The sequence below is a fragment of the Myxocyprinus asiaticus genome, chromosome 35, assembly GCF_019703515.2.
Source record: "Myxocyprinus asiaticus isolate MX2 ecotype Aquarium Trade chromosome 35, UBuf_Myxa_2, whole genome shotgun sequence".
In the NCBI taxonomy this organism is placed as follows: domain Eukaryota; kingdom Metazoa; phylum Chordata; class Actinopteri; order Cypriniformes; family Catostomidae; genus Myxocyprinus; species Myxocyprinus asiaticus.
Window position 1 is genome coordinate 15162423 of NC_059378.1, and position 27913 is coordinate 15190335.

The 27913-nt window shown below is 37.3% G+C and overlaps 1 protein-coding gene and 1 long non-coding RNA gene across 2 annotated transcripts in view; one reads left to right on the forward strand and one right to left on the reverse strand.

Moving 5' to 3' along the window:
* Positions 1–26674, reverse strand: part of LOC127426295 (uncharacterized) — a 28281-nt gene extending 1607 nt beyond the window's left edge. Inside the window, exons 1-2 of the long non-coding RNA XR_007894763.1 lie at positions 26543–26674; positions 26130–26229 (exon numbers count right to left, since the gene is read on the reverse strand). This is a non-coding gene — a long non-coding RNA (uncharacterized LOC127426295). The remainder of the gene's footprint in view (positions 1–26129; positions 26230–26542) is intronic.
* Positions 1–27913, forward strand: part of LOC127426269 (leucine-rich repeats and immunoglobulin-like domains protein 1) — a 63236-nt gene that overhangs the window by 9388 nt on the left and 25935 nt on the right. The window contains exons 2-7 of the mRNA XM_051672956.1: positions 8573–8644; positions 11488–11562; positions 22559–22696; positions 22830–22973; positions 26088–26231; positions 26539–26682. Of these exons, the coding sequence (XP_051528916.1) occupies positions 8573–8644; positions 11488–11562; positions 22559–22696; positions 22830–22973; positions 26088–26231; positions 26539–26682 (717 nt within the window). The remainder of the gene's footprint in view (positions 1–8572; positions 8645–11487; positions 11563–22558; positions 22697–22829; positions 22974–26087; positions 26232–26538; positions 26683–27913) is intronic.

Consider the following 27913-nt stretch of genomic DNA (forward strand, 5'->3'; position numbering starts at 1 on the left):
TCCAACAGGATCAAACAAATATTCCAGATTCTGTTTCTGTTGAGACACATTTGAGCACCTCCTTCTCTCCCTTCCTTTGTTTAAGTGTCTACAAAGTGATGGATGACTCATCTGTGAATTCTGTACATCTGGTAAGAGTTTGGAGATCTGGAAAAGACATAAAAAAACGAGTGAAAGAAAGGGGAGGGGTGAGAGAATTGGAGAGGAACAGGCCTTATAGAGCCCCCCCCCCCCCACACACACACTTGGTGTTGAATTGCGACCAAAATCGCAATTCAACATTCTTACAATTCTAACTCCACACTGCATATAGTTCCCGGTAATTTGATGATTTGATACCTCTATCTGCAGGTGTATAGGTAAACGCATGTAAATTATTGTGTTTATCAGGCTTATTGATGTATTAATATCTATTTGGCAAATAACAGAAAGGTTACCTCCCCATTGTGTCAGTTTCAAACTCTACAAGCAGTCTTGTCAATAGATAATTTCATCTGAGTTATATCAGCCATTGGTCACCCTTCTCTCTATAGGCATCAGCCATTGAAAAATCTATTTGGTCGACCACTCATATAGGATGAATTAAGGTGAATTGAGCCACTTTTTTTAGAATATAATGCTGCAGTCTTATAGCATTGAATCCCATAACCCCGTTTATTCACTCTACTGGAATTTATGCAGTGATGTTGGTGATGCATTCCCAAAAAAATTAAATTTCTGACATACTTTATGCTCCATGTGATGAATATAAGACTGAAGCTAACCACTGACATTTCCGGCTAAACTAGTGGTGCAATTATTCCAGAGTTTTTCTTTCTGCTAAGATAATAAACTGTATAAAGGGCCGGACTAATGATCACTTGCTCTGTTTGCTTTGAAGTTTTCTGGAACAGTCCATCAAGAGTTGGTCTGTAACTGTACAGGACGTATTTATACTCCTCTGTCTAAACTCTGCTCAGAGGCAGGGTTCTCATTAAACAATAAAAAATTATCATTTGGAACAAATGTGTATGTAATCAAGTCTACTCTGTGTGAGTGCGCTGGACTCTTGGCTGGCGTCTTCATGGCTTTGGTTCTGGTTCAGCCCATAGAGAAGAGACCTTTTGATGGTTGGTTCCTGAGCTTGTTTGGGCCCGATTTCAGTCTTTGACTTTAAAATGTCTCATTTGTCTTGGATTCGTTCTAGTTCTTCAATTTTCATTCGTCTGTTGGCTTTTTTGTATTATTTTTTTCCTCACCTTCCTGTTGATCTTTATCTCATTGTGATCTTAACTCTATATCCGCTCCCTCTTTCTGTGCTTTGTTTGGACTATCTGCAAAAAGCTCCTGGCTTTACTATCAATTGTGTTGCCAGGCTGTAAATGGTCTTTATGGCAGAAAACCGAAAGAGAGAGTGAACCACAAGCTTTGCGGCTTTTGCGAAGCAAGTATTTGTCCGTCTAGACTCTCGCTCTTTTCCTTGCTCAGAGCTGTGACAGGAGAGTTATTCTTTGACTAGTTTATGGCCCACTAAAACAGTGTACATTAAAGATGCTTTGTCTTCCAGCTGCATCATAAAGCTCTATCATTGACATCATTTCACACTTCCAAAGACCGAAGTTCACACTCCGTTTATCAGTGATAAAGATAGCTCGATAAAGGTCGTCTCTTCGCCACTCTATTCAGGCTGTTGATCTTGAGAGAAAAACGGACAATGAGCCTTTTGCTGTTATTTAAGAATACAATTCTAACATTGATATTATTTTGTACACCTACTGTTAGCCAGCATATTTGAGCACTGTTTGGTGTCAGCAAATCAAATTCTCCTGGCTATTTACACTCATAACTGGAATTAAATGAACAAAATTAAACCTAATATCTGGAAAAGGATTATCATTCTGGCGTGAAAACAAAAGCCTCCCAGTTCAGTATATTATTGGCTATTGTGTTTATATTACTAAATTTTTCCAGTTTCTCTCATTGGTCATTTCCTAAATGACTTTGACCCCTGTTAGGTGTGACTGTTCTCTCACCACTGTTTTCCTGACATAGGAAACTGTTAGCCGTTTGTCTTGAGGTTTAATTGAAAAGAGAAAAAAAAAAGAACATCAGTGCCTATTAGAGTGCGAGTTCAATTTACTAGCCTGTACTAGTGCTGTTAGGTTTGAAGTCATTATTGTCTACATGGCTATAAAATGGTTGAATAGAATGTAGACTGTGTTTATGTCTGTATGCTGGTAAGCATGTAAGTGACACAAGGTTTGGGTAAAAATTTTCAGAGCTGATCTGTGAACAGTTGTCTGATTGCACTAGATCAGTGTGGGTATTTAGTGGGTGATTGAATAATTAGCTACTGCAGATAGAATTGATTAAATTTAAGGTCAGAGGATGACTGGAAAAACATGTTGTGCTCATTTCTCCTTAAAAAGAATTTAAAGTGCACTGACTAGATGTCTCATAGCGATCCAAGTGTGTGTTTCTGGTTTGCTTTAAGGGTCCATTTGGCCACTAGGACTCTCTTAGGAGGGGGGATGTGTTTGTTTAGTTCAACAGACCATTGGGTTGATGGTTTGAACCATAGTGTGCCTTAAACCAAATAGATGAAGGCCAGGTAGAGGTGATGAGGAACTTTTGTCTCATTAAACATTGCCATTTTCTAGGTGGAAATTTATTTTCTTTATTTTTTTTTTATCCAGCACTCATTATGCAGCATATATTAGGGGTGGGTAAAAATATAGATTTTACGATGCGTCGCGATCTTCATTTGAACGATCTCAATCTCGATTCTTAAAACCCAAGATCGATCTTTATCTCTATACGTAACCCTCTACTACAATGAGAGAAAATCACTCCCATTTGCAACAAAATTTTGCGTTATGCGACTTAAATGTATATATTTGACAACTGGCTGTTAAATGTTAACATTTCAAAGTAAAAGTTGTTCTTGCTGTCCAAAGACGAGATCCACGTGACCCATTTGTCATTGAATAATGTCTCCTTTAATATCCTTTCTTGTTCTCTACAGTCAGTTGTTGATAAAAACAAAAACAAAAAACATTTAATTCTAATAATGCGCAGATGAAATAAAGCCAGCACATCTACAGGCGCTTTTACAAAGATGCTGGTTTTGTTAACAAACAGTACCGGTTTCAGCACGTGTTCAACAAATCAATGTAAATACTTGTAAAAAGAACAAATTATGTAATTAAACAAGTAACAAAAAATAATATATGAAATATAATGTCTTTTATATATTGATTGAATTCATGGATTTGTTCATTTTTAAAAAGCCAAAATGTGACCAAAATGATGAAATACCAATAAAATATAATTAGTCAAATTAATATTTTCATAATGAACCTTGTTAGAAGGTCCCTTGTATAATTAACATGATTAGCTGGGAGAGAATTTATTTCATATGTGAACAAAAGGGACATTATAACAGAAATATACCCATATGAATCGATATCGAATCAAATTAGAATCAAATTGAATCGAGAGCTTGTGAATCGGAATCTAATTGGGAAATCTGTATCAATACCAAGCCCTAGTCTAGTCTAGAAGCACACTAAGCTGATACAGGCTTCCCCTACATGAAACATTTAAACCTACTAAGAGCTACCATTAAACTTCCTCCAAATCCTTAACTTAAATCAACCTCACTGGAAAATAGGAGCGTTAGTTATGCCTGTTGTGCGGTTACAACGGCCATGTGATTTATGTCCCAAAGGTCAGCCTAGAGGCGTGAAAGTTAGTGTTATCTGATAAAATAAAGTGGCTGAAACAAAGTGGAGTGACTGAGGATAAAACTCTGTGATTGTTTGGAGTGACTGAGGATAAAACTTTGTGATTGTATAAATGCTATAATTTCCTTTCTGGCTGGTTAGGAAAAATTCAGTTCTGAATTCAAACATAAGTCTGGAGGCAATACTGTCTAATGATACTGGATGAACCATGTGTCTGATTGGTTGTATAGCAGTTTAACATTTAAGTTGTGCAAATAAACCCCTCTTTCCATTAGCCCCACCCACTAACGGCTGACAGAGCTTTTGGCAAACACATTACATCTTAGTCTAGTCAATTGTGGAATAGCTTATCAGTAAAGACTATAAACCCTCAGACTATATACCTAAAATGTCTTTACAATTAACTATACATTGATTGCATTGTATTTTAACAAACTCCTAAGTATTAAATGTCTATGAGTAACTCGTCCCACATCAATTGTGCTGCAGATATGAACGATACCTAAAATTGTGCTACTTGTTGAGGAGGGGTGTAGTTTTATTTTCTATTCAATTGAATTGAACCGAAAATTTCATTGAACTGAAAAAAAAAATGGTTTAAGATTAAGATTTTCACCTGTTGGGTGATCCCATAAATTTAAATTGAAGGAGGAACCAGAGCATCCTAGAGACTTGGCGATGGACTTTTATTTCAGTCTCTAATTTCCATGTAGAAGTGTATGAATTACAAAATAATCAAATCATTATATAGGTATGTTACGTCATTGATTTTGTGGCAGATTTTCACATAATCAATGAGTCTCACAAACCTTTATTCTGAATTTGTGACTTTCGATAAATTATCTCATTTGAAGCCCATACGTTTCTGCACTGGAAAATTAGTTTAACATCAATCAGTAATCAATGTATGACAAGACGTTCTTTTGTGTTGAGCAAGAAGAGAGAGTTTGGAGACGGCTAAAGCAGATTAGTGACTGGTGTCCTACACAGCAAAAATTATTTTTTAGGCTGTATTCATGCCCCCTGGCGAGGCTCGTTTAAAGAAAGCCTGCTATTTTTCACTTTGTTACAGTATAATTGGGTAATTGCCTTATGTTACAGGACTGCAATTTTGCAGTGTTCACCCCTGTCAGACAATTGCCTTCAGGGTAGCTCACCCTGTGTTATTATCTCCTCACACAAATACGCACACACGGGCAGAGCCATTGAAATGTTGCAAAATTGTTCCTGTTTAAACCAAATAAAGCGATATTGCTATGCTAATTTATGTAACTTAACCGCCGCCACTAAATAATGACAAAATGTGCTACATAGGTTATGCATATTTAAATGAAAATAAGAGTCATTAATGAGATTTTATTTAGGCTACATTTACAAGTATATACTTTATTGTATGTCACAGCTATGAACATGAATTGCTACTTGCTAATGCTAGTCAGAAGTAGGTGGTATGTATTCTAGAGAGCATTTTATTGGAAAATATTAGTGAGTGCAGTATGAGTCATTAATATTTTTGATTATTTCCGTAATAGAGAGATTGTCAATTTTAAAATCGCATATCTGCTATACGTGAACTTCAACTGTTAGGAGTACACTAGCATACAGCTAACAAAGCTAATAGGAATTTTGTCTCCAATTTTGTTTCAAGGGGTCTGTAAATGGTATACACGGTACATTGTTTCAAAGGTATAACTGAATGTTCACTATAGCCCAGGCCTGTTTTATCTCAGGTCTGCATACCTGTGGCTTCACTATATGAGGCTGACAGCTCTGGGTGAGAAATGGACAGATTATATACTGTAAGGCAATAGGGCTGAAACGATTAGTCAACTTAAAATTGTCTACAAAAATTTTCGTTGTCGAATAGTCGTTTGATCTCATTTAACGTAACATGAGATCACATTAAACTCTAATGATGATATGTGTCACTGTGCATTTCTTATTGTGAAGAAAATTGGCAATACGCAGCTTTATTAATACAAGAGAGTTTGTTTTTTGTGAGTTAAAGATGGATTGAAGTGAACAGAAAGGTGAGAGAGTGTAGTCTTCGCCCCATTATACACTGCAACAAAATACGTTTTTGAATTGTTTTTTGGCTTGTTTTCCAAGTAAATATCTAAAACTCCTTTAAAACAACGTACATTTTCTTTAGGAGCTATACTGCAGAAGAAAAAACTGTTATCTGAGAATGTTGAATATAAAATTAAAAATACAAATATTTACAAATATCTAAAAATACTTTAAAAAAGATTCATTCATCTGAAAAGCAGCATATAGATATTTAGACTTGCTTTTGGAGAATATATCTTGATTCTAAGTATATTTTGACTTTACTGCACTCACAGAAGTATAACCAAGTGAAAAAATACACTTATATACAAAATACACTTATATTTAAGATACATTCTCTTTAAGAATGTTATTTTAGTAGGCATGTTTAATACAACCTTTTATGTCGGGGCACAAGCTGAATAATCGGTTGAGAGCTAATGATTAATCATTGCAATAATCGCTGAATAGTCGAATAATCGGTTGATTAATCGATTATCAAAATAATCGTTAGTTGCAGCCTTATTTGGCAAGTCCGCCCCTTTACAACCACACACATCTGTCAAGATCAGCTCAGCAGACAAAAAGAGAACAATCCAATTTTATTGCCTCTATAAGCATGATGAGTGGCTTACACTACAACGTTGAACAAGATGGGTGTGTCTCTGTAAAAATTAATCAACGGTGCCAATGAAGCTGTTAGTCAGGTAGTTGAACATAATCCCACAGTCAATAGATGTTTGTGTTTGAGGGCAAAACAGCATTCTAAATGGATCTAACTAGTGAACCCTTTCTATTACACTTTTCATTGACCTGAAACTGGCAGTTATTCATTGAATGAGTATTCAAGATTGCCCCGTAGACAAGTATTCCCGGTTGCTTTATAGACAAATGCATAACTGTCAGTGCATTTGTTTGTTTTTAGGGATGAGTCGAAACTATTTTTTGTGTTAATTGATAGCATTCCACAATTGATGCTGTCAATAGGACTTACTGAAGCTTTTATATTTCACTGGTAATACTCCATTGAAAAAAATCACAAGGTGGGTTAACAAGGTGGCAACATTCACATTTGAACCGTTGCTGTCACAAAGAAAACCTAGAAAATGTAATCGCTGCTAAACATTAGGAGATGAAGGTAAAAACAACAACCGTGGACATGCAAGTCAAGAGCACTTGTGTGAGGAGGTCTGGAGATGCCTGTGTTTGTATAACTCAAATTTGAAGGAATATAAAGACATATTTATTGGTCTAAACTCCTGAAGAGAAATAGTCCGGTGACTCATAGCAGTTGTAGTAGGCAAACTGTGTATGCGCACAGTTATATGGAGTGTAATTTGACAGGCTCGCGTTCAACTGTACGCAGACGCTGAGCATGCACATCAAAATGGAAGTATTCCTAGGGCTTTAACCCCTGCTTGTACTCGACACGTTGAGCTCTGGTGCTTATGTGGGAAATGCAAGTTTGAATCTGACCTGCATCATGACCCCCATTCTGCATCTCTATCAATAAAATATGGAGCCCCCTCACAATAGTTTGCATTCCCTCACAATAAGTTTTGCAAGAAAACCCATGGTTAGTTTCACTATAGTAACACTGTGGGTAATTTGTGGTACATGTACCATGGTTTAAAAAAATATGGTCACTACGGTCATGGTTACTGCAGATTTACCATAGTGAAACAGAAAAGTTATGATTTTTATTACTATGGTTTTGGTTTTCTTGTATTAAAAATATGGTTTATTATAGCTATGGTTACTGTAGTAAATTTTGTGGTTGCTATGGTTTTACTGCAAATGCCATAGTTCAACTATAGTTACTGTAGTAAAACCATAGTTCATTTTCATATGGGATGGACTTATTGCGTGGACCTCAACTTTTCAGAAGTAACGCAAAACTTATTGCGAGGGAATGCAAAACTATTTCAGAAAATAACTTCCTACCATGTCCTCTAAGGACTCTGTAATAAAAAGCCAGAAAATACCAATTAAAAAAAGGTTTTAAAGTACTGCCACTGTCAGTAGTCCTCCAAAATATCAAATATTGATTCAGTTGAGGAGTCCCTTTGTAACCAAGTTAGTCAGACTATAAAGAGTGCAGAAAAGTTCGACCCATCCGAAAGGAAAATCTTTAGCATGCAGTAGCCTAGGAGTAGAGTAAGAAACTACAGAGCTGACAGGAGCTTATAGATCACAGTGCCATCAATCTTAGATATTTCATCAAGGAGAGCAGAAGGCCAACGCTTTGCCAAGCCCAATCTGAAGCCCTTGGATGAGTGTTTGCCTCAACCTTGCTGAAATGAAGATGACGTACTGCTTAAGGAGGCTGTTAATGTCACTGATTTATGGGTCATAAGTCGATACGACATGTTTCAGTGATGGACCAGACTGATAGTTAGTGCATTGCCTGGTGTGTTGATGAAAGCTGGTGCTGGCACAGTAGTTAGAGTGCGGAGAGAGGATTTAGGGTACTTGTTTGTCACTCGTTTTCACATCACCACTTTGTACCGAAAGAGTAGAGTCATGTTTACTGTTATTAGCGCTTAAGTATTTTAGTAGTTATTTTTTGTGTCGTTATTATATCAGATATAACAGTGCATTTTGCAGTTTGTATGTGATGTCTTACTGCGAATTAAACATAATAGTTTGCTTGAGAGAAATGTGAAGATTTTCACGTCACCACTTTTGACCTAAGGAACAGAGTCATGTAGACCCTGTTATGAGCGCCTGACTAAAGTGTTTTAATAAATTTCCCTCTCTCCCTCCCCCCATCCTCTTCCCTATCTCTGTTCATTCAGAAACCTGAGCCACAACAAGCTGGCGGCAGTCGATACGGACATCCTCTCCAATCTGCCCAACCTGAGAGAAGTGTGAGTAGAACAGTCCCATGTCCCCATCGCATCTCAAGCACTCAGACACTCATTTTCCAAACCTCCTGTAGATCTGTCCAACATCAGCTGTAAATCGGTTCCCATTTAATTAAATCAATTAGCAGGCTAGCAACTTTTCCATTACTGTAACCGAATGTTCTAGGATGTTGTCGGACTTCACAAACTTTATAACCAGCACTTTATTTCCCACCTAAAAAGAGTTAATATTAAGTTATAGATTCAGCTTTCCTCAATCTAAAACTTTAAGCGTATTCTATATAAGATGGATCTGAGTTCAGCATAATTTTATTTATTTTTTTGTAAAAAATTTGTGTAGGTCTGGTGAATGTTAAGGGCAAAACATAAACCACTAGTAATCCTTGCAAGAAAATATTCCCACATGGAAAGCCCTTGGCAATTGAGAGGCAATTGAATGAAGTACATTAAATGGTGTAATGATGTTAATTACAACCATTACCCACAATCGGGCATAAATCATTTTAAAGTGTGCTGTCAGTTATTAGATATTTAAGTACTTTTGTTGGTTGGTATTGTCCTGAAAGTGGCAGAGATTGGGAATAAAGAGGATTGCTATTATAAGCGCCTTCCATCATCACCCGACACCAGCAACTAACCTGCGCTGTAAATATTTAATACATCGAGGGACTTTGTCTGGCCCTCATCCAGACGGGCCTACTTTCTTTTTTCTCTCTCTATCAGTCTCTCTCACTCATTCTCCTTTAATTTGTGTTGCGGCCTCTGTCAGTAGGACCTTTACAACTGCTTTTATTTATTGTAATTTTTTTAAAGGCACCAAAATATCATTATATACATGTATTGTTATTAAATATTTATTTACTAATATATATATATATATATATATATATATATATATATATATATATATATATATATAAAAACTAAATATGCAGTATATTTTGCTATAAATATATATATTTATGTTTAATACTTAATATATTTCTTTTATTTATGAATACATTTGGAACAAAATATATGAAAGGAATATTCCAGGTTCAGTACAATCGACAGCATTTATGGCATAATGTTGATAAAAAAAAAAGAAAAAAAAAGTGATGTCCTTTTTTTTTTTTTTTTTTTTTTTTTTTTTATAAACAAAAGGCAAATATAGTAAGGCAATGGAAGTGAATGGGGCCAGTCCATAAACATTCAAATACACACTGTTTCAAAAGTATAGCCACAAGATATAAACATTATACATGTTATAGAGGTCTACACGGGCCTTAAAATGAAACCCCAACCCGACCCATACAAGAGACCATGTGGTACAGTCAGATTTAAGCCCGAACCCGAGATCGCTTACCCTCTTTATAATTTCTTCTCCTAGCAAGTACTGTTGCAGTAGGCTGTATTTGATGTAAGCATCATAGCCAACATATGTAACAGTAAACATACACAGCTTTAACAAGGCACGGCAGCCCCTCAGTACACTAGAGCAGAAGAGAAAAAACTTTGCATTACCATTTATCAAGCACTCAAACTTTACTGTGCAGAACAACCTGCAATCTGAATTCAGAACATTTAAACACCTACACTAAAAACAATCTAGATGCAACGAATTAAACCGAATGCGGATGTCTCGACATGTGTTTTTTTTTTTTTACTTGACACAGTGTCTAAAAATGTGCCGGTCCTGCACGAGATGCTGAAGAAACAGCGAGACGCGGTGCAACAGTCAAAGACGTTCGTCCAGCACGTGTTTACATGCTGTAGGAAAACAATGAAAAAAACAGAGCAGATGCACACAAAAACATATTTGAACGGCCCCTATCTCATCCGTTTGTGGGTGTCTGTGAGTGAGATTGCGTGCGTGAAACAAGTTTAGTAGGCCTGTTTACTTTATCATTCGTTACAAACCCGACCCAAACCCGAAGTCTTACTTGAAAAATCAGCCCAAAACCCGGCAGGTTTAAAACAAATAATGTTTCAATATTTTGGCTATAATTTTAAAACAGTGATTTTAACGTTTATGGATTGGCCCCATTCACTTGCATTGTAACCACCTTAATCCCTGAGTATACTTCCATTTTGACATGAACGCTCTGCGTACAGTCAAAAGCAAGCCTGTCAAAGTATACTCCATAGAACTGTGCGCGCATTCACAGGCGGTTGGCGCCTGCGCGTTACGACTGCTATGAGACACCGGACTTTCTCTTCATGAGTTTAGAGCCATAAATATGTCTTTATATTCCTTCAGACTCCAGTTAAACAAATGCAGGTATCTCCAGACCTCCTCAAACACACGCTCTTGACTTGCACATCCACTTTTATTGTTTTTACCTTCATCTCCTGATGTTTAGTGCCGATTACATCTTCTATTGCTTCTTCGTGACAGCAACGGCTTAAAATGTAAGTGTAGCCACCTCGTGGACCCACTAATTAGTGCAAGCAACTCCAGGCGCACGCGCATTATGCTCGTTCAAAGATGTGCTTAGAAAAATTGTGCTACGTGCGTTTAGTGCTCACGCACTCTGCTGATGATGAAATTTGCGTCTTGCATTACAGAGTTTTTTTGCTTTTTAAATGGAGGAATGAGACAAATAATTTTGTGTTAATCAACAACATGCCACAAATGCTGTCGATTGAGCTTAACTTGTTTTGAACCCAGAAGTAGTTTATTTATTCATGCCTTTTACTGTGTCCTGTTACCATGGTAAAAATCGGTGAATTAGTCAAGATTAGGAAGGCATTATCAGTATGTATTTTATATTTTCCTCCCTAAATTATATCTAATCAAAGACATTTTTTTGTAAATGTGATAAGCCATATGTAACCTGGACTTTGTCTTCTGTTTTAATTGTTAGGAGGCTTGACCACAATGAGATGACATCCATCCCTTCATTTGGAGACGCCGCGGCAACAATCGTTACACTCTTATTGTAAGTGTCTTCTGCTCAAGCAGCATTTTTTATGCACATGACATTCATGGCTTTTTGTTTGTAGTCAGTGTAGACAGTCATGCTGTCTTTCTAAGAAACAATTCAATTGTTAAAAAAAAAAAAAAAAAGACTTCTTTAAATAAACAAGTAGAGCCTTTCCATTTATTACGTCTATTTTGTACGCATTTATCAGATACCACAATGAATTTTGTGAATTGGAGGTCTTACTGCAAATAAAACATGATTAATAGCTTATATAGCAATACTTTGTATATCACAGTACTTAAAAATAACTTGATCAAGTATCATGATTCATTATAATGGGATCCCTGATAATTCCTACCACTAGAAGATGGTGTTCTATGGTGCTGGCTGTGGTTGGGAAATTCAGACTGGTGGGATTGCTTTTGTCAGCATTGCTCTGGAGAATTACTGCCTTATTTGGGGAAATCACATGTGTGTGTGTGTTTGTGTTTTGGCAGTAAGACTGAATCCTCCCTCTGCATCCAGGTACACATTTGTTATCCAGGGTCCTCTAGATGTCACCTAGAGTTTGAGTTAACAAGTATGTTCAGATTGAACATAAGTCATGTTCAATCTTAGCAGGTGTGTAGATCTATCAATACCCTGATAGAGAACACAGGTTTGCCTGTATCTTCTTTACACCCTCTGATATCCCCAGCAGTAATCTGCCTTCTGCATGGATCAGGTTTCCATCTGTAATATATCTCTCCACTTTCAAAAGTGTTGTTCATTTGAGCAGTAAAGCGATCAGTGTCTTTATTGTGGGCAGTGCCACTGTCATAGTGTGACCTCATTGATTTGCAGTTAATCATCACTATCTCCCAGAATCTGTAAAGAATATTCATGTGCTGATGACTGGTCAGTTGATTTAAAGGGATAGCTCACCCAAAAATGGAAAATCTGTCATCATTTACCAACTCCCATGTTGTGACCTCTGTGTGACTTTCTTCACCATTTACTTTCATTGCATCTTTTCTCCATTCAAATTGATCATACATGGAACATGACTGATGACTGAGTTTAACATTACACAACATAACATTCTGCTAAACACCTCCTTTTTCACCTCCACAAAAAAAGAAAGTCATAAAGGTTTGTAAAAACTTGAAGGTGAGAAAATTATGAGAAAATTTCAATTTTTGTCTGAACTATCTATCTATCTTGTTCCCTACTAGCATTTTATACTGACTGCTGTTACATTGCCGAACTGCGCTTGAGGACATTGGAGGATGTTGGGTAGGTTGGCATGGGGTTGTTCGAATGGGGAATGTAGGTCCGAAGAGAAGGGTGCTTCTTTTTTTGGCTTTGGTTTGAGGCCTGTTGCTATGAAGTGCCTTTGCATATCGGGAAGGGCTCATCTTTTTTTTGAGCTGCACAGCTGAATGCAGTAGAACGCCCAGCTGTAGCTGTCAATCAAGCAGTTAACTGTAGAAAAAAAAAAAAATGGGGGAGGGATCTGTCAGAAGGGGTTGAGGACGATATCGTTGGCTACATATTCAGGTGAAAAAGAGATGGAGAGGGGTAGGAAAGGGCAGGAACAGAAAGAGTGAGAGTTCTCGGTTTCCCCGCTCCTCCTCGTGGCTCTTGTTCCCAAAGCTGCTCCGCTCACTGAATTTCACCCCTCTGAGCTTACCAGCTGGAATTCTGTCGGACAGCAGCCCCCTGTGATAGAGCCACAGAGCCAGCACTAAAATACTGCAGCGTCTGTCACCAACACCAAACTCCTCAATGCCCCATTTCATCTGAGAGGGACAGGGTTAGCCACGAGAATTCAGTACAGCATTTAAACAGTAGCTCTCTCTTTCCCTCTCTATCTCTCTAAGTGTTTAAACAGTGTAGTAGCCATTCTACTGATTTTAATCTTCCTTTGACTGTTGGCAGAACTAACTTAGCTATACAATGTGCTGTGAGATAGGGCTGCTCGATTATGGCAAAATATTTATTTTGGTAAATATTGAGATCATGAATATTTAACATGATTACTCATTGACTTGGGAAACATCATGCATTGATTGAACTTAAAAAAAAAAAATAAAAATAAAAAATTGTCTTTTTAACAGTGGATTTCCTTGAACTTGAAATGTAAACTGCACTGGGTACGGGAGGAGGCTTTTGTCATATGATAATTATTTTATGTTACGTATGGTAGTAAATAAAGAAAAGCCTCCATCGCCATCATTTACAGCAAGGGTGCTCACCTTTCTATGGAATGAGATCTACTTTTTCATCATGTTATTGCAGCAAGATCTACCATGTACAATAAAGGCTATACATTATCACAATACCAAAATTTCAGTATTCTGTAGTGAAATTTGACGATTCTCAATAACATCTTCAAACCACAACAAATAATAACACTTACTAATATGTTAATTATGGAAGAATGGTTTCAAGTTCTTAAGTAATTATTCAAGATTAGTAAAGAGTCAGTTATAAAATAACAATAAAAAAAGCAATGAATAAAAATAGATTAAAAATAATAGAACAAAAAATACAAATTAATAAAATTCAGTGCTTTTTTTAACAGCTTTAAATGTTTATAACAGCAGTAGGATATCAATTATTCAAGTAAGCATTCAGAATGAAATGCAACATAAAACTACTACTGGCCTTCACTGTATGATTATAATACATTAATACTTTTTAAACTAAATTTACTCAGTCAAGAGCAGTGAGTGTTTTTCTCGTTTTCTTGTTATGGTGGTTTGATTATTATAATGACACACTAGACAGCAGCAGGTCTGTTAGCTTACATTTATACTTACAAGTCTGACATTTGAATACAAATCCACTTTTTTCTCTGCTGTTTACGTTCACTTTAGACATCACTCTCTGTGTTTACATGAATACCTCACCAAGACGGTCATTTTGGCATAATTTTGAAATGTATTTGACCATTCAGGTGCGTATTAGCATAAGCATTTTCGGAACACGCGCATGTTCAGCACACACACATTGCCACCTGTCGATCAAATAGGGCGCAGCTGTTAGTAGATCGCTAGCGAATTATAAAATTACATGTTCTGGATTACTTTCAACAGCAGAATAAGAATATGAACTTTCTAATAAGTGACACAGGCCTGAACCACACAGAGAAATGCCAGTTTCGGAGTTTATATTCATAACTCGCTTCCTTATTTGAACTTTAATAAAGGATGCTTTAAAGATATAATACCGGGGTGTTTCATTGCGAAACGGAATGCGGCACAATAATTGGTTTATCTCGATTATCTTGATTTCATAACCACTGGAAGCCAAAATCGTAATTGAAAATAACATTTGATTTATCGCTCAGCCCTATTATGAGACATGGTGTCACTTTAGCTGCTAAGGCAATTCAAATGTGCCATATAATACAAATGGACATGGAAATATGATATTTTGCTAGTAATTTGAGGTGTGTGGGAGGGCTAGGCAATTGTATCTTGACCCCTCCCCCATTTTTAACATTAAACTGCTGGATTGACAGTGGTAAAAAATAAAACATTAAGAGCATGCTATGGATTAACCTGTGTCAGCCCTCATCCCCAAATGAAAATGTATAACAAGGACCCCTACATTTGATCCAAGGTAAATTAAAGCTAATAGCATTCATTTATTTACGTATTGATTCAGGTCTTAATAAAGATGATAGTTAATAAAGAGTTCAATGCATCATAGTGAGTGAGTTATGAAACTTTATAAGTAGGGATGTGCTGAACGACTAATTTCACTGACGTTTACACAGAAATTTTGAAGTCGACTAGTCTAAAGAGAAATCAACCTTCAGAAAACAGTCATAAAAATTAGTTTATGTGACCCATTTAAGATACTTAATCTATTCTGAAACTAAATTCCAATGAAAAGGGGCATTTATCTGCGACATGCTCGCCTTGCATTATGATTATTGTAGTTTAAATATAGAACATGACACGCATTTACTGAATCAACGTTAGCGAATATTTAACAGGCATATTTATTGAAAACAATTGAATGAATAGTGCAGGACCAATAGAGCAACCCAGCCTGTTCTAAATGGAATTCACCAAGTAAAAGTTACTTAACATAATAAAACCGTATTATTGAACATTGATGAAAATAATTAAAAAGGTAGACTAAGCCAAATCTAAAAAGAAAAAATACGCTGAAAAGTTGTGTGTATTTCACGATGTACAGTCGTGCATTAGCCATTGATCTAATATGGCAGCTGTTAACCAATAACAGTTACGATGTAAAAAAAATATTATAAGCAGTTCTGTTCACTTACACTATTGTTATCAGGTGTGTAATCGCCACCAAATGATGTTTTTCTCTTCAAGTAACTGTCGTTAGTAATCGTTTGTCTTGATTCTGATTCACAGTCTCCACAGTTTTCATTTCTTTTACAAAAAACATCAGATAAATATGCTTTACAATGTCACTCTTCATTCCATCCCACGTAAGAATATTATCAATTTGTTTCTTAAAATATTTTCCCAAAAACCGTGCTGTTCATGGCAATCTCCTATTCATTCCTATGAGAAGTTCTGTAAAGCTTGTCAGAGTGAGCAACGGTAACCAAGGGGGCGGAGCTTAGCGAAGGGTCAGTTGCAGGCTAATATATCTTTTTTTACTTGATCTTAGCACAGCATATTTTGCACTGCCTATGATCTGTTACACTTCCTGTGAGTTCTTTTAAATGTACTAATTAGAGTTTCACATTATGAGTAGTATACAATTCTTCATTTGAACACAAGAACAGTTTATAGAAAGGAGTTGTGTTTGACTTGTGTTAAGACTCAAGTTGTTTAATCCTAGATGCTTTGCCTTACCTATTGCGCACTAAAAATTTATTTAAAGGCAGAATATTTTAAACTATAGTAATATAGTATAGTCACTGTCTTAAGGAAACTTAATAGCCAAATAAAAAGTGCATTAAATTATCACAGTATTCATAATGTATAAATATATCATGAATATAAAACATATTTCCCAGCTCTAGTGTGTGGTGACACTCAACGGTCTCTCTCTCTTCGCTCTCTGAATACCCCACCCAAACCTGCTCCCATTTCATCTCCTTACTTTTGGAGTTCATCAAGCAGATAAGACAATCAGTGCTGCCAAAGCAACTAATCTGCTAATCCTTTGAGCGGTGCTGTTTTAGTTGGATTAATTGTCAGAGACCTTCAACTTCCACACTTTCTCTCACCACAACAACAGACTCCAACGCTGATCCAGAAAATTTAGCAGACACAGGCCTAGAATGGCCAGCATATGCGAGTGGGCCGCTTCTCTCATTAACGTCAGCATGTTTTTTTTTTGCCTGGCGAAGGTCACCAGCTGCTGACCTGCTCCTCAGTGGAGTCTCAGTGCTCTGCTAGTCACAGGAACATCCTGTAGGGTGGTTAGCACAGCACTCATCCTTATCCATACCCTCTGTCTGTTTATTCAGGTTGGACAGTGGGGGTACTCCCTCCTTTTCTTGTTCTTGTTCCTTCCGTCTTGCTCACTCGCTCATCCTTTCTTCCGTCTTTCCATTCCACTTTCTTTCTCACAATTCCCACCCAGAATTCCAGTTAAACGGTCAAGCCAGGGAGCATCTGCATGTGGACTGGGTCTCATCTTCACTGGGAAAGGCCTCGTTGGTCTCTCAGGCTCCCACAGAGCACCTGCCAGCAGACAACCAGAGCAGAAATCCCCTCTCGGTCTCAGTGGACCATGTGTTTACTGTGAGATTTATGCAGAATTGGGGATAAGAATATGGAGGCTTTGTTGTTCCAGTGCTGACTCGTCTTTACTGTATGGGCCTGTCCATCTGTGCTTTGAAGGGGTTCCAGCTAGCATTGATCATAGCGCAGGTGCTGGGGAGTTTAGCATGACTAGCCAACCTAAATTTCAGATACAACTAAAGACATCCATGGAACTTTCTATGATTACCTTTTATAGAGAATATTGAAGTAACACTTACGATGTCTAAAGGCCAGGGTATACTTTGTTTTTCTGTTTGCCATTCCATCTAGTGCACAGTCGAGTGCTCTGCCTTTCAAAAGTGTACTACTTTGACCGCAAGCCCATACGGACATGTGACACATGAGCACTATGACTATTTTGTGGTACAGTTTTTGCACATTCAATGGCAAGCATATATGCAAAAACGCGCAAAGACGCGTTGCCTAGAATAAACTAGGCTGCGTGCGTACAGTCCACGGGTAACTTGCTAAAGTCGAAATTTGCGTGTCGCGCACTGTGCGAGAGACATACCAGCACATGGAAAACTGAAGTATACTTTGGCCTTAAGAGCACTGGTGCTTAAAGAATGTTCCATAATTACTTAATTTGGCCTCCATATAGATTGCACTTTATTAGGAACACCTGTACACCTACTTATTCATGGGATAATCTAATCATCCAGTCGTGTGGCAGCAGTGCATACAGTCATGCATATAAGTGTTAGGAGCTTCAGTTAATGTTCACATCAACCATCAGAATGGGGGAAAATGTGATCTTAGTGATTCGACCGTGGCATGATTGTTGTTGCCAGACAGACTGGTTTGAGTATTTCTGTAACTGCTGATCTCCTGGGATTTTCACGCACAACAGTCTCTAGAGTTTACTTAGAATGGTGCCAAAAACATACAGTGAGCGACAGTTCTGCAGATGGAAACGCCTCATTGATTAGAGAGGCCAACGGAGAATGGCCAGACTGGTTCGAGATGACAGAAAAGGTACGGTAACTCTGATAACCACTCTGTACAATTTTAGTGAGCAGAATAGCATCTCAGAATGCACAACATGTCAAATTGTAATTAGCAGCAAGATTTCATCATATGCAACCCCATTTCTCTATGGCCACTTACTAACTTTTTATTTAGTATCATGTTTTTGAGTGAGGGAGATTTTTTTTTTTTGTACTGTCCTGTTCTCCAGTGTGGAGATGGCTTTCTTTGAATCTACCCCAAAACAAATTCCAGATGTAGAGAGCCTTGACCTTGCCATTCCTTCTGTGGCCGGCAAAAACGAGTGAGTCAGCTGCTTTCTCATGCCTCTACTCTGAAGAGAAATAGAAGCAAAGAATAAAGGGGGAAAGACCGAAATCTAAAGCCCCCATGAGAGCAAAAATGTGAAATATCAGTTCTCAGTTCAGAACTGTCCACACCAAGTCCGATATTACACCGTACAGTATAACATGTTCACACATTTTCGCACCAAATCTATTGAAACCAAAAATATTGAAAGCAGAATTGACAAAAAGCAGGGAAACTGAAATTGTTTGGCATTTGAACTATTATAAAAAAATATATAAAAATATCTGTCCTCCATGAAAAACAAAACTTTGGATAATCTCCGTATGAAATTGCATTTTTCGTGCCGAAAAGTCAGTGCTTCAAATGTAGAATTTCGACAAATCTTAATTTAAAGCAGGACCAAACAATCCTATTGCCCCTGTCTGCAAAAAGTGTTCTAACATTGAAATATTACATACTTGTAATGCCAGGCTAGATGTAAATCCATTAATGTAGGTAGATTATCCACTGCATTTAAGGCATGGCCAGAAAGAATAATAGGTTTAGTCAGTAGTTAATCTCTTCTGTAGCACCCAGAGCTATATGTACAGCAACAGATATACACTGGTTTAGAAAAATATTTCATCTGACTGATATTTGTCACCATAGCTGAGTTTTTGGTTGGGATTCCATGCCATATTTGTGTGTGAGTCTGCATGCGTGTGTTGACAGATCAGTTTACTGTATGAAGTAGGGTTCATACAAGGTGCTTGAAGTACTTGAATTTGACTTTTTCAAATTTAAGACCTGGAAAACCCTTGAAAATAGCCATTTTTACCAAGAGGTGCTTAAAACGTTCTTGAATTACAGAAAATCGTAAAATACGTTGCTTAAATCATTTAATAAATGAAATGTTTTATTTTCAGAAAAACACAACGACAGACCACTAGACCACTGCTGAAGCAGGCAGCACATAGACGGCGCTGTCACATGGCACCTGTTACTTTTGGCAGCGCTGTTCAGAATGGGCCAATCACAATCAATTGTAACTGGAGGATTTAAATAAAATATTGGCAGATTTAACAAGTATGAATTCTTGCGACTATCAGTTTTAATTAAAAATTACTGTCCAGATTGAAAAATTATATGAGTTGTAAAACGTTCTGAGATTTGAATGCAGATCAATGGAGGATTCAGTTTTGTGAGCCGTCTAGCGGCCCCTTTGTGTCTCACTAAATAGGTTATTTCTGACAACATTTGGGTCAATATCAAAATATGTTGACAAACCTGTCCTTAGAATTTTTTTTTTATAAAATAAAAGGTATAATTCTATAACTAACCTTTAATGATATGAAATGGCGTGACTCTGTTTTGAAATTGTCAGTTGCCTGAAAAAAATCCTTATATTTATTTTGTACTTATTTTTAATAAAAACATTAGTGCAAGGCCGAACAAGTGTGCAAAAAAGCAAAACAAAATTATTATTAATAATTTAAATGAATGTTTGTCACTTAATTTCATGGCATTGGTGTTATCGATGATAAAACCTTTTTTAAAGTTTTAAAATGTTTTGTGGAAAATAATTTTTAAGGTCCAAGTTCAGAGGCTGCTTAAATATGCATATAGTGATTTTTCCCAGCATGTTAAAAAGTTAATTTACATTTTAACTAATATTTTCACACACAAATATTTGGTGTTGTACCCCATTGAACCCTCAAAATGTGTTGTAACCCATTTAACCCTGATTAGTGTTAACTTGCTTTGTTCGTGAAACTAAATAAAATAATAAAAGAAAGAACAACAGCTAAGTTGTCCTTTATGAACAAAAATTTATGTCAACATTTTACAAAATGTTTACCCTCAGCAAAAACTGAATGGAAAATTTCAATATTTTGTAAGTTGGAAAGTCAACATTTTTGGAGAATGACCCATTTGCAGTTTCGGTCAGTTCCTCACATAAATCTGTTGTGTGACTTTAGAAAACATGGAACATAGCACATGAGTAATATGGATTACTGTTTACGGACCCAGTTATTCACTTTTGTTGAAAAGCAAAGTACGTTTTAAGGGAGCACACTACAACTGCACATCAGTTTCATCTTGAATGAACCAAGAATTGTTACTGTGAGAATGTGTAGTTAAAGATGCACATTGAGATATGTTGTACTTGTAGTAGGTGGTTTTATAAGAAATAAATTAACTGAATGAATAAAATATTTGTATTTAAAATGAACAAATAAAAAAAACATTATGACATCTCGAGCACAGTCCTTGAAAACACATACAAATGTGCTTGAAAAGTCCTTGAAAGTCCTTGAATTTAACTTTGAAGCATCTGTACGAGCCCTGATGAAGCCGCCGTCACTTGGCACTTCTGAGGGTGTATGTGGAAGCAAGTCTCCATTGGGCTTCAAAGGCCTATTGACACATTCTCTCCGAAAGGGTCTCATGTGGTTAGAAAAGCCAGCCACCTATCAGCACGGATATCTGGGTCAGCATATGGTTTTGCATATTTACACTGTCTGTATGCTAATAAAAAGAATAAACACTTGGATAGTGCGACTTAAGAATTGTAAGTCTAGAGTAATCAAGGACAGATCTATGGTCTTAATCTTTGTCAGCATGTTGGATTTGTTTTACCTGATCTGTATAGACAATAGATCAGTACACTGCCTGGCCAAAAAAAAAAAAAAAGTTGCATACTCTAATATTTCGTTGGACCACCTTTAGCTTTGATTATGGCGCGCATTCATCATGGTATTGTTTCGACAACCTTATGCAACATCACAACATTTATTTGCACCCAGAGTTGCATTAATTTTTGGCCGAGATCTTGTATTGATGACGGGAGAGTCAAACCACTCCGTAAAGTCTTCTCCAGCACATCCCAAAGACTTTCAATGGGGTTAAGGTCAGGACTCTGTGGTGACCAATTCATGTGTGAAAATGATTCCTCATGCTCCCTGAACCACTCTTTCACTATTTGAGTCTGATGAATCTTGGCATTCTCGTCCTGAAATATGCCCGTGTTGTCAGGGAAGAAATAAATCCATTGATGGGATAACCTGGTCATTCAGTACATTCAGGAAGTCAGCTGACTTCATTTTATTGCTGCATAACATTGCTGAGCCTAGACCTGACCAATTGAAGCAACCCCAGATCATAACACTACCTCCTTGTACAGTGGGCACTATGCATGATGGGTACATCGCTTCATGCTCTTCCCTTCTTATCCTGATGTGCCTATCGCTTTGGATTAGGGTAAATCTGGACTCATCAGACCACATGACCTTTTTCCATTGCTCCACAGTCCAATCTTTATGCTCCCCAGCAAATTGAAGTAGTTTTTTTCCGATTAGCCTAACTAACAAGTGGCTTTCTTGTGGCCACACAGCTGTAGTCCCAATCCTGTAAGTTCTCGACGCATTGTGCGTATGGAAATGCTCTTACTTTCACTATTAAACATAGCTGTGGGTTCTGCTGTTGATTTTTTACAATGTGACTTTAAGCTTTTTAGTGATCTCCGATCACGATCATTCAAGATTTTTTTCCAACCACATTTCTTCCGCGAAGCTGACGGTACACCACTATCCTTCCAGGTTTTAATGATGCGTTGGACAGTTCTTAACCCAATTCCAGTGATATCAGCAATCTCCTTCAAAAGTTCTCTTTGCTTGATGCAGCAATAATTTGCCTCTTCTGAAACACAGTATCATCTTTTCCACGACCACAGGATACATCTCCCGACATGGTTGTTTAAGAAATGAGAAGCTACACACTGCATCAGTTAGAGTTAAAAGAATTGTTGCTAGCTGAAACATATTAATCACTGCAATAATGATCCAATCATAGGCTCTTAAGGATCTGCTTATTTAAATACAAACAGCAACTTTTTATTTTGGCCAGGTAGTGTATGTTCGGTATGTAATCTGTCTAGAGACAGTCATGGGAGGTTTTTACAGCTGTGTATAATGTTAGTTATAATAAATGTGGCTCTTTTTTCCATCTAGGCACCATAATAAAATCCGGAGGGTGGAGGGGAGCCTGTTGCAGAATTTTTCCGCTCTGAAGACTCTAGATCTGAGTAATAATGACATCACGGAGCTGAGAGAGCAATGCTTCCCTCTGGGGTTACCAATCAAAGACCTGTAAGAAACGCACTCATTCTCTCTCTCTCTCAGATAGATATATCTGTGAGCATATGTCACATCTGGTGTGTTTTAATTAAGCGTGTATTCTTTTATAATCTGAGGTTTGATCTGTGATATTTCTTTTCGGCAGGTACCTGAGCAGTAATAAGATTGTTCACCTGGAATTTGGGGCTTTTATGAACCTTGCCGGGAGCCTGCAGGTCCTCCGACTGAGCCGGAACAGACTAACCCACCTTCCTGTCAAAGGCCTAGAGTTGCCTAAGTTAACCCAACTGTAAGTGCACTGTATACCATACATATACCAGAGTTTCCGCTAAGAAATTTTGGTGCCGGCCAGCGTGTCCGGGAATGATAGTTTGCCTGACAAATTGTAAAAAATCCTGTCATCTCATTTTGCTGTTTATTTTGTGCTGTTTTTAACACAATGGACTATGCATAATAATGCAATATGATAATGACAATCAAGACAAATGAACGATAAACGTTTGTTCATTATAGCTGCTTTTCCATAAAAATAAATAAATAAAAAAAACTGACTGTCATGGAATTAGAGTCCATTTCAAAAACGCTTTCAAGAGGGTGCAAAGCAAAAAAAAAGAGAGCTTTTAGTTTACATAAAAATATTAAAATAACAAATAGTTAGGTTATATCATATAATTTCTCACCTTGGCTAATATACTTCTTTTTTTATTATGACTATTTCCTCCAATTTTTCAAAGCAGCACAAAAGCGTTATGCTTCCAAAGTTTAGTCAAACGTGTCCAGTGTTTCTCTACAATTTGAGATTCACATAATCCCATGATGTCCTTCTCCTGCAGAAGACAGCAACGCAAGGTTGTTTTAATGCGATTCTGAAGTGAGAGACGCGGGAATAACGCAGGCTGCTTTTGCCAATGTGTGGGATACAATGCGGTGCACTCGCAGATTAGGAATTCGCAAGCTTCGGGAAAGTTAAAACCTCTGTAATCACTTGGATGCCATCACACTGTACACTTGTGGCTTCCTGTAAATATTTTCAGTGGGCATTTGAGTCCAACAATGTTTGAATTTGTCGGACATTTGGATATTTTAATGGTCAAAAACCGGTAAATACTGGCTAACGGAAACCCTGACATATACATTGAGACAATGCTCATCTTCAGTCAAGATCTTTTGAAGTCTAAATCATTTGAGTGAATTGATTTGTTTGGGCGGTTCATGTAAATGAACCGGCTCAAATAAGCGATTAATTTTAATCATTTGAAATAACAGATTGACAATTCTTTTATGTTCCTGTGCAGAAGGGAAATGTTCATTTCTGCTCTTTTTGTATAAATTAGCACATTTTTTAGTTTTCCAGATAAATACTGCTCTGATTGCAGAGTTAAATAATGTCATATGATAGTTAGGCCTACATACTTAAAAGGATATTGCCCCTTTAAATAGACTGTATGGTAGATAACCACTATTTTAAAAGACTAGCTGCATCTGACTACATCAAAAGAGAGTGCTTTGTTCTTCAGCTGTACCGAATCTCTGTGTGCATGAGGCAATATAAGCTTATATTAAGCCTCACACACACACGTGCACACACACCTGGAGCATATTTCAACAGCCACAAAGCCACAGCTATGCTGCTGAGAAGAGAGTTAGTTATGACATTGAAGAGAGATCAGAGCAGTTCTCTGTGGTGTTGCTAAAGCATTATATTCAGCCATGTGTTTGACCTGATTGGTCAGTTGATGTTGATTGATTGACATGCAGTCTGTTCATAGTCTAGTATACAGTCTAAAGCCCCATTCACACATACAGCAATTTTATTGCTGGAGGTAGTGATACTGTTGGTCAGTAGTAGATGTTACCGCTGCTAGATGTTCTGATGTTATTGGTAGACTGCTTAACTTGCCATAGATTTTGAAAATCTGAATACAAATGAGATGTATTGCTGGTAAAAAATAAGATGTGATTCTAATTTATCAAGGGATCAGTTTCCTTCCTTGCTTCACATTCTGCATAAATGTTAGGGAATAAATTGCAGAAGTGCTCAATGCATCATATCATAAACAAGATGAATGATTATCAATGCATGATTCAAACACTGGTTCTCACACTTTTGTTTTAAACATTTTATATTATATTCTTGCATGTGGACCAAAACAAATCATATTTGACCTGCTCCATCATTTCGAGTCGAATTGACCCAGAATCTCATTTTGAGATTTATGCACTACAGTAAAATGGAAGGCCTAATGATATAATTTGGGATGGCTATCATAAAACCTTAGCTGTTTCTCAATGCAAAGAATGCAGAGAATGGACTTAAGTTCTAATGAAGACCAGTCTTGCCAAGTCACCTTGAAAGAACGAACTCGGAAGGACAGGAGGACATAGAATGCATTTTTTATTTTTTATTTATCAAGTTTTGAGATGTGCTGCCATCTTGCTGTTGCGCAGCTGACTGTCACAGCACATTTGAAGCCAGTGAGAGAACTACTGGCATTATCACACACCAGTGACCGCATTATTATTATCACACCAGTGAGGTTTTGCAGGACTAGTGATACATTAAAAGAAAATGTCTGTTAACATTAGTTTCCTCCATGTGATTATTATTGTTTAAAATGATGCCCAACAAAACCACAAATGTTGACAGAGTATGACGCCGTCGAATTTCACGAGCTTACAGCGGGAAACTCTTGAGGGAAACACAACAATAAATATCCTTCGCCTGCCACCGTAGTACTGGGTTCTTGTCCACAAGTCACCATCCGATGCATCCTCGATATTCGGCCTGATCAAGAACACATTCAAGTAATTTTATGCATTCTCATTACTTGCGTTCTTGAGTATTGGAATTGAACTTCGGCAGTGGATGATGACGTTGAGCGAGTCCACGAGAACGCAAGATCACAGAAGAATGCAAATTGAGAAACAGCTCTTGTTTTTGGGAAAACAGCCACTAAAGATTCCAAACCATTTTCAGGCATTATTTGTCAGAATTGGAAGAATTACTCAAGAAAACATTAAATTATTAATGTATGAGATCACATATAGAACATTGAAATTGTTCACATTAATGTTTACTTCATCTTGCCAACACTCATCTAGAATATCTTCGAGGAGATAAAACACATGAGCTCCATTGTCTTCACTACCATTAGTAGTCGCCACATCACTTTGCAGTTCATTTGCATAAATTTAAACTTCTCAACTTTGTCGAGTGGGTGGACATGCCCTCATTTCGCTGGATGTCTGCAACCGTCATTAATAAAATGACATCCAGTTGCTGTGAGTGTGAACAGGGCTTGAGACTACATCCCTTCATTACTATGAACCATGAAACCTTTGGTAATTTATACTTTTCACTCTTTTTTTGAACACATTTTAATTCCATTTATGTGTGTTAAAGGGAGCTGAGCAGGAACAGGTTGCGGTTGATCGAGGGACTCACCTTCCAGGGTTTGAGCAGTTTAGAGGTTCTCAAGCTCCAGAGAAACAACATTAGCAAGCTGACGGATGGAGCGTTCTGGGGTCTGGCACGAATGAGGGTCCTGTGAGTCCAAATTTTCACATATTACTATAATAAAGGGTTTACACTACTTCTATTAAAGGATATAGCATTTACAAAAGCCACATAATTATGTATTAATGACATGCATGTTTCGCAGTAGACTATTTATAGTACCGGTATGTATATGTTTTTAACTGACAGTTCTTACCATAGTGACTTGCAATAAAGTGTCCATGCAATATACATTGCATCATGCTCAACACATTTGTTTGACACTTAACATAAATGTATCATACAGTAATCATAATATAATGCTGTAAACACAATTAACTTTTTTTCTTATTTATAGTCACCTGGACTTTAACAGTCTGCGGGAGGTGAACAGCGGCTCTCTGTACGGTCTGGAGTCACTCCTGCAGCTCTACCTCTCGAACAACTCCATCTCCAACTTCAACCCTGAGGGCTGGGGCTTCTGTGAGAGACTCAGAGAACTGTAAGATTACATCTCCTCCTTTCTTTCCAGTTCTCTCTGTGTAACTTCTTGTAAAACTGTCAAATTAAGCAATAAGCCACTCAAGGTTGTGTTTTACAGTGATTTTACCACAGCTATGGGGGGTTCTTAAGCAAAGTTTTCTAAAGCAACATCAATATATGATAAAGACAGCAATGTTCAATAAATAAAGTTATTAAAAATGATAATCAGAAAAAACTATTCTTTCAACAAGTAATATAGTTCTTTAGTCTAACTGTATGCTGTTAAAACGATGTTGCATCTTGGCGGATTAATATAGTATTTAACTGATGTCCAGCCACATTTGCGCATATACCACTATTCTACAGTGGGTTTGAACACTGCTTATCCAATCAGAATTGAGAGTTGGAACTGACTGTTTTACAACACGATCTTTAATTACCTTCATTTTGGAAAGTGACTGCTTGGTACAGACAGAAAAAGATGAGTATGTTTATTTTTATATTTTGGTGGGAAACATTGCATACTGTGTGCAGAGGTCTCCATATATGTCACCAAGATGTCTATTCACTGTGTTTATTTTATCTGGCATTTACTCATCTGCAATATGTCTTTAAAACATTTCCTATCTGATGTTAGAACAATGTTCAGCAGATGTTTTTGCAACATTTATAATCTATCGTATTGGACATTTTAAGATGTTTATCAGATGTTTGTACACAAATAGAATGCATAAAATAGAATGCAATACTTTCCATATGACGCACTTTTTCACAGATGCCTCGTGATGTATGTGTGCTACCTGGGAATATACACTCATCGGCCACTTTATTAGGTACACCTGTACATCTGTAACTGCTGATCTCCTGGGATTTTCACACACAACAGTCTCTCGAGTGTGAAGAGTATGGTGGGAAAAACAAAAAGCATCCAGCGAGCGGCAGTTCTGTGGGCAAAAACGGCTTGTTAATGACAGAGGTCAGAGGAGAATGGCCAGACTGGTCCAAGCTGACAGGAAGGTGTCAGTAACCCAAATAACCACAAGTTACAGCAGTTCCATGCAGAAAAGCATTTCTGAACATGCAACACGTTGAACATTGAGGCAGATGGGCTACAGCAGCAGAAGACCCCTCTTGGTACCACTACTGTCAGCTAAGAACTGTAAACTGAGGCTGCAGTGGGCACAGGCTCACCAAAATTGGACAGTAGATGATTGGAAAAACATCACCTGGTCTGACCAATCTGGATTTCT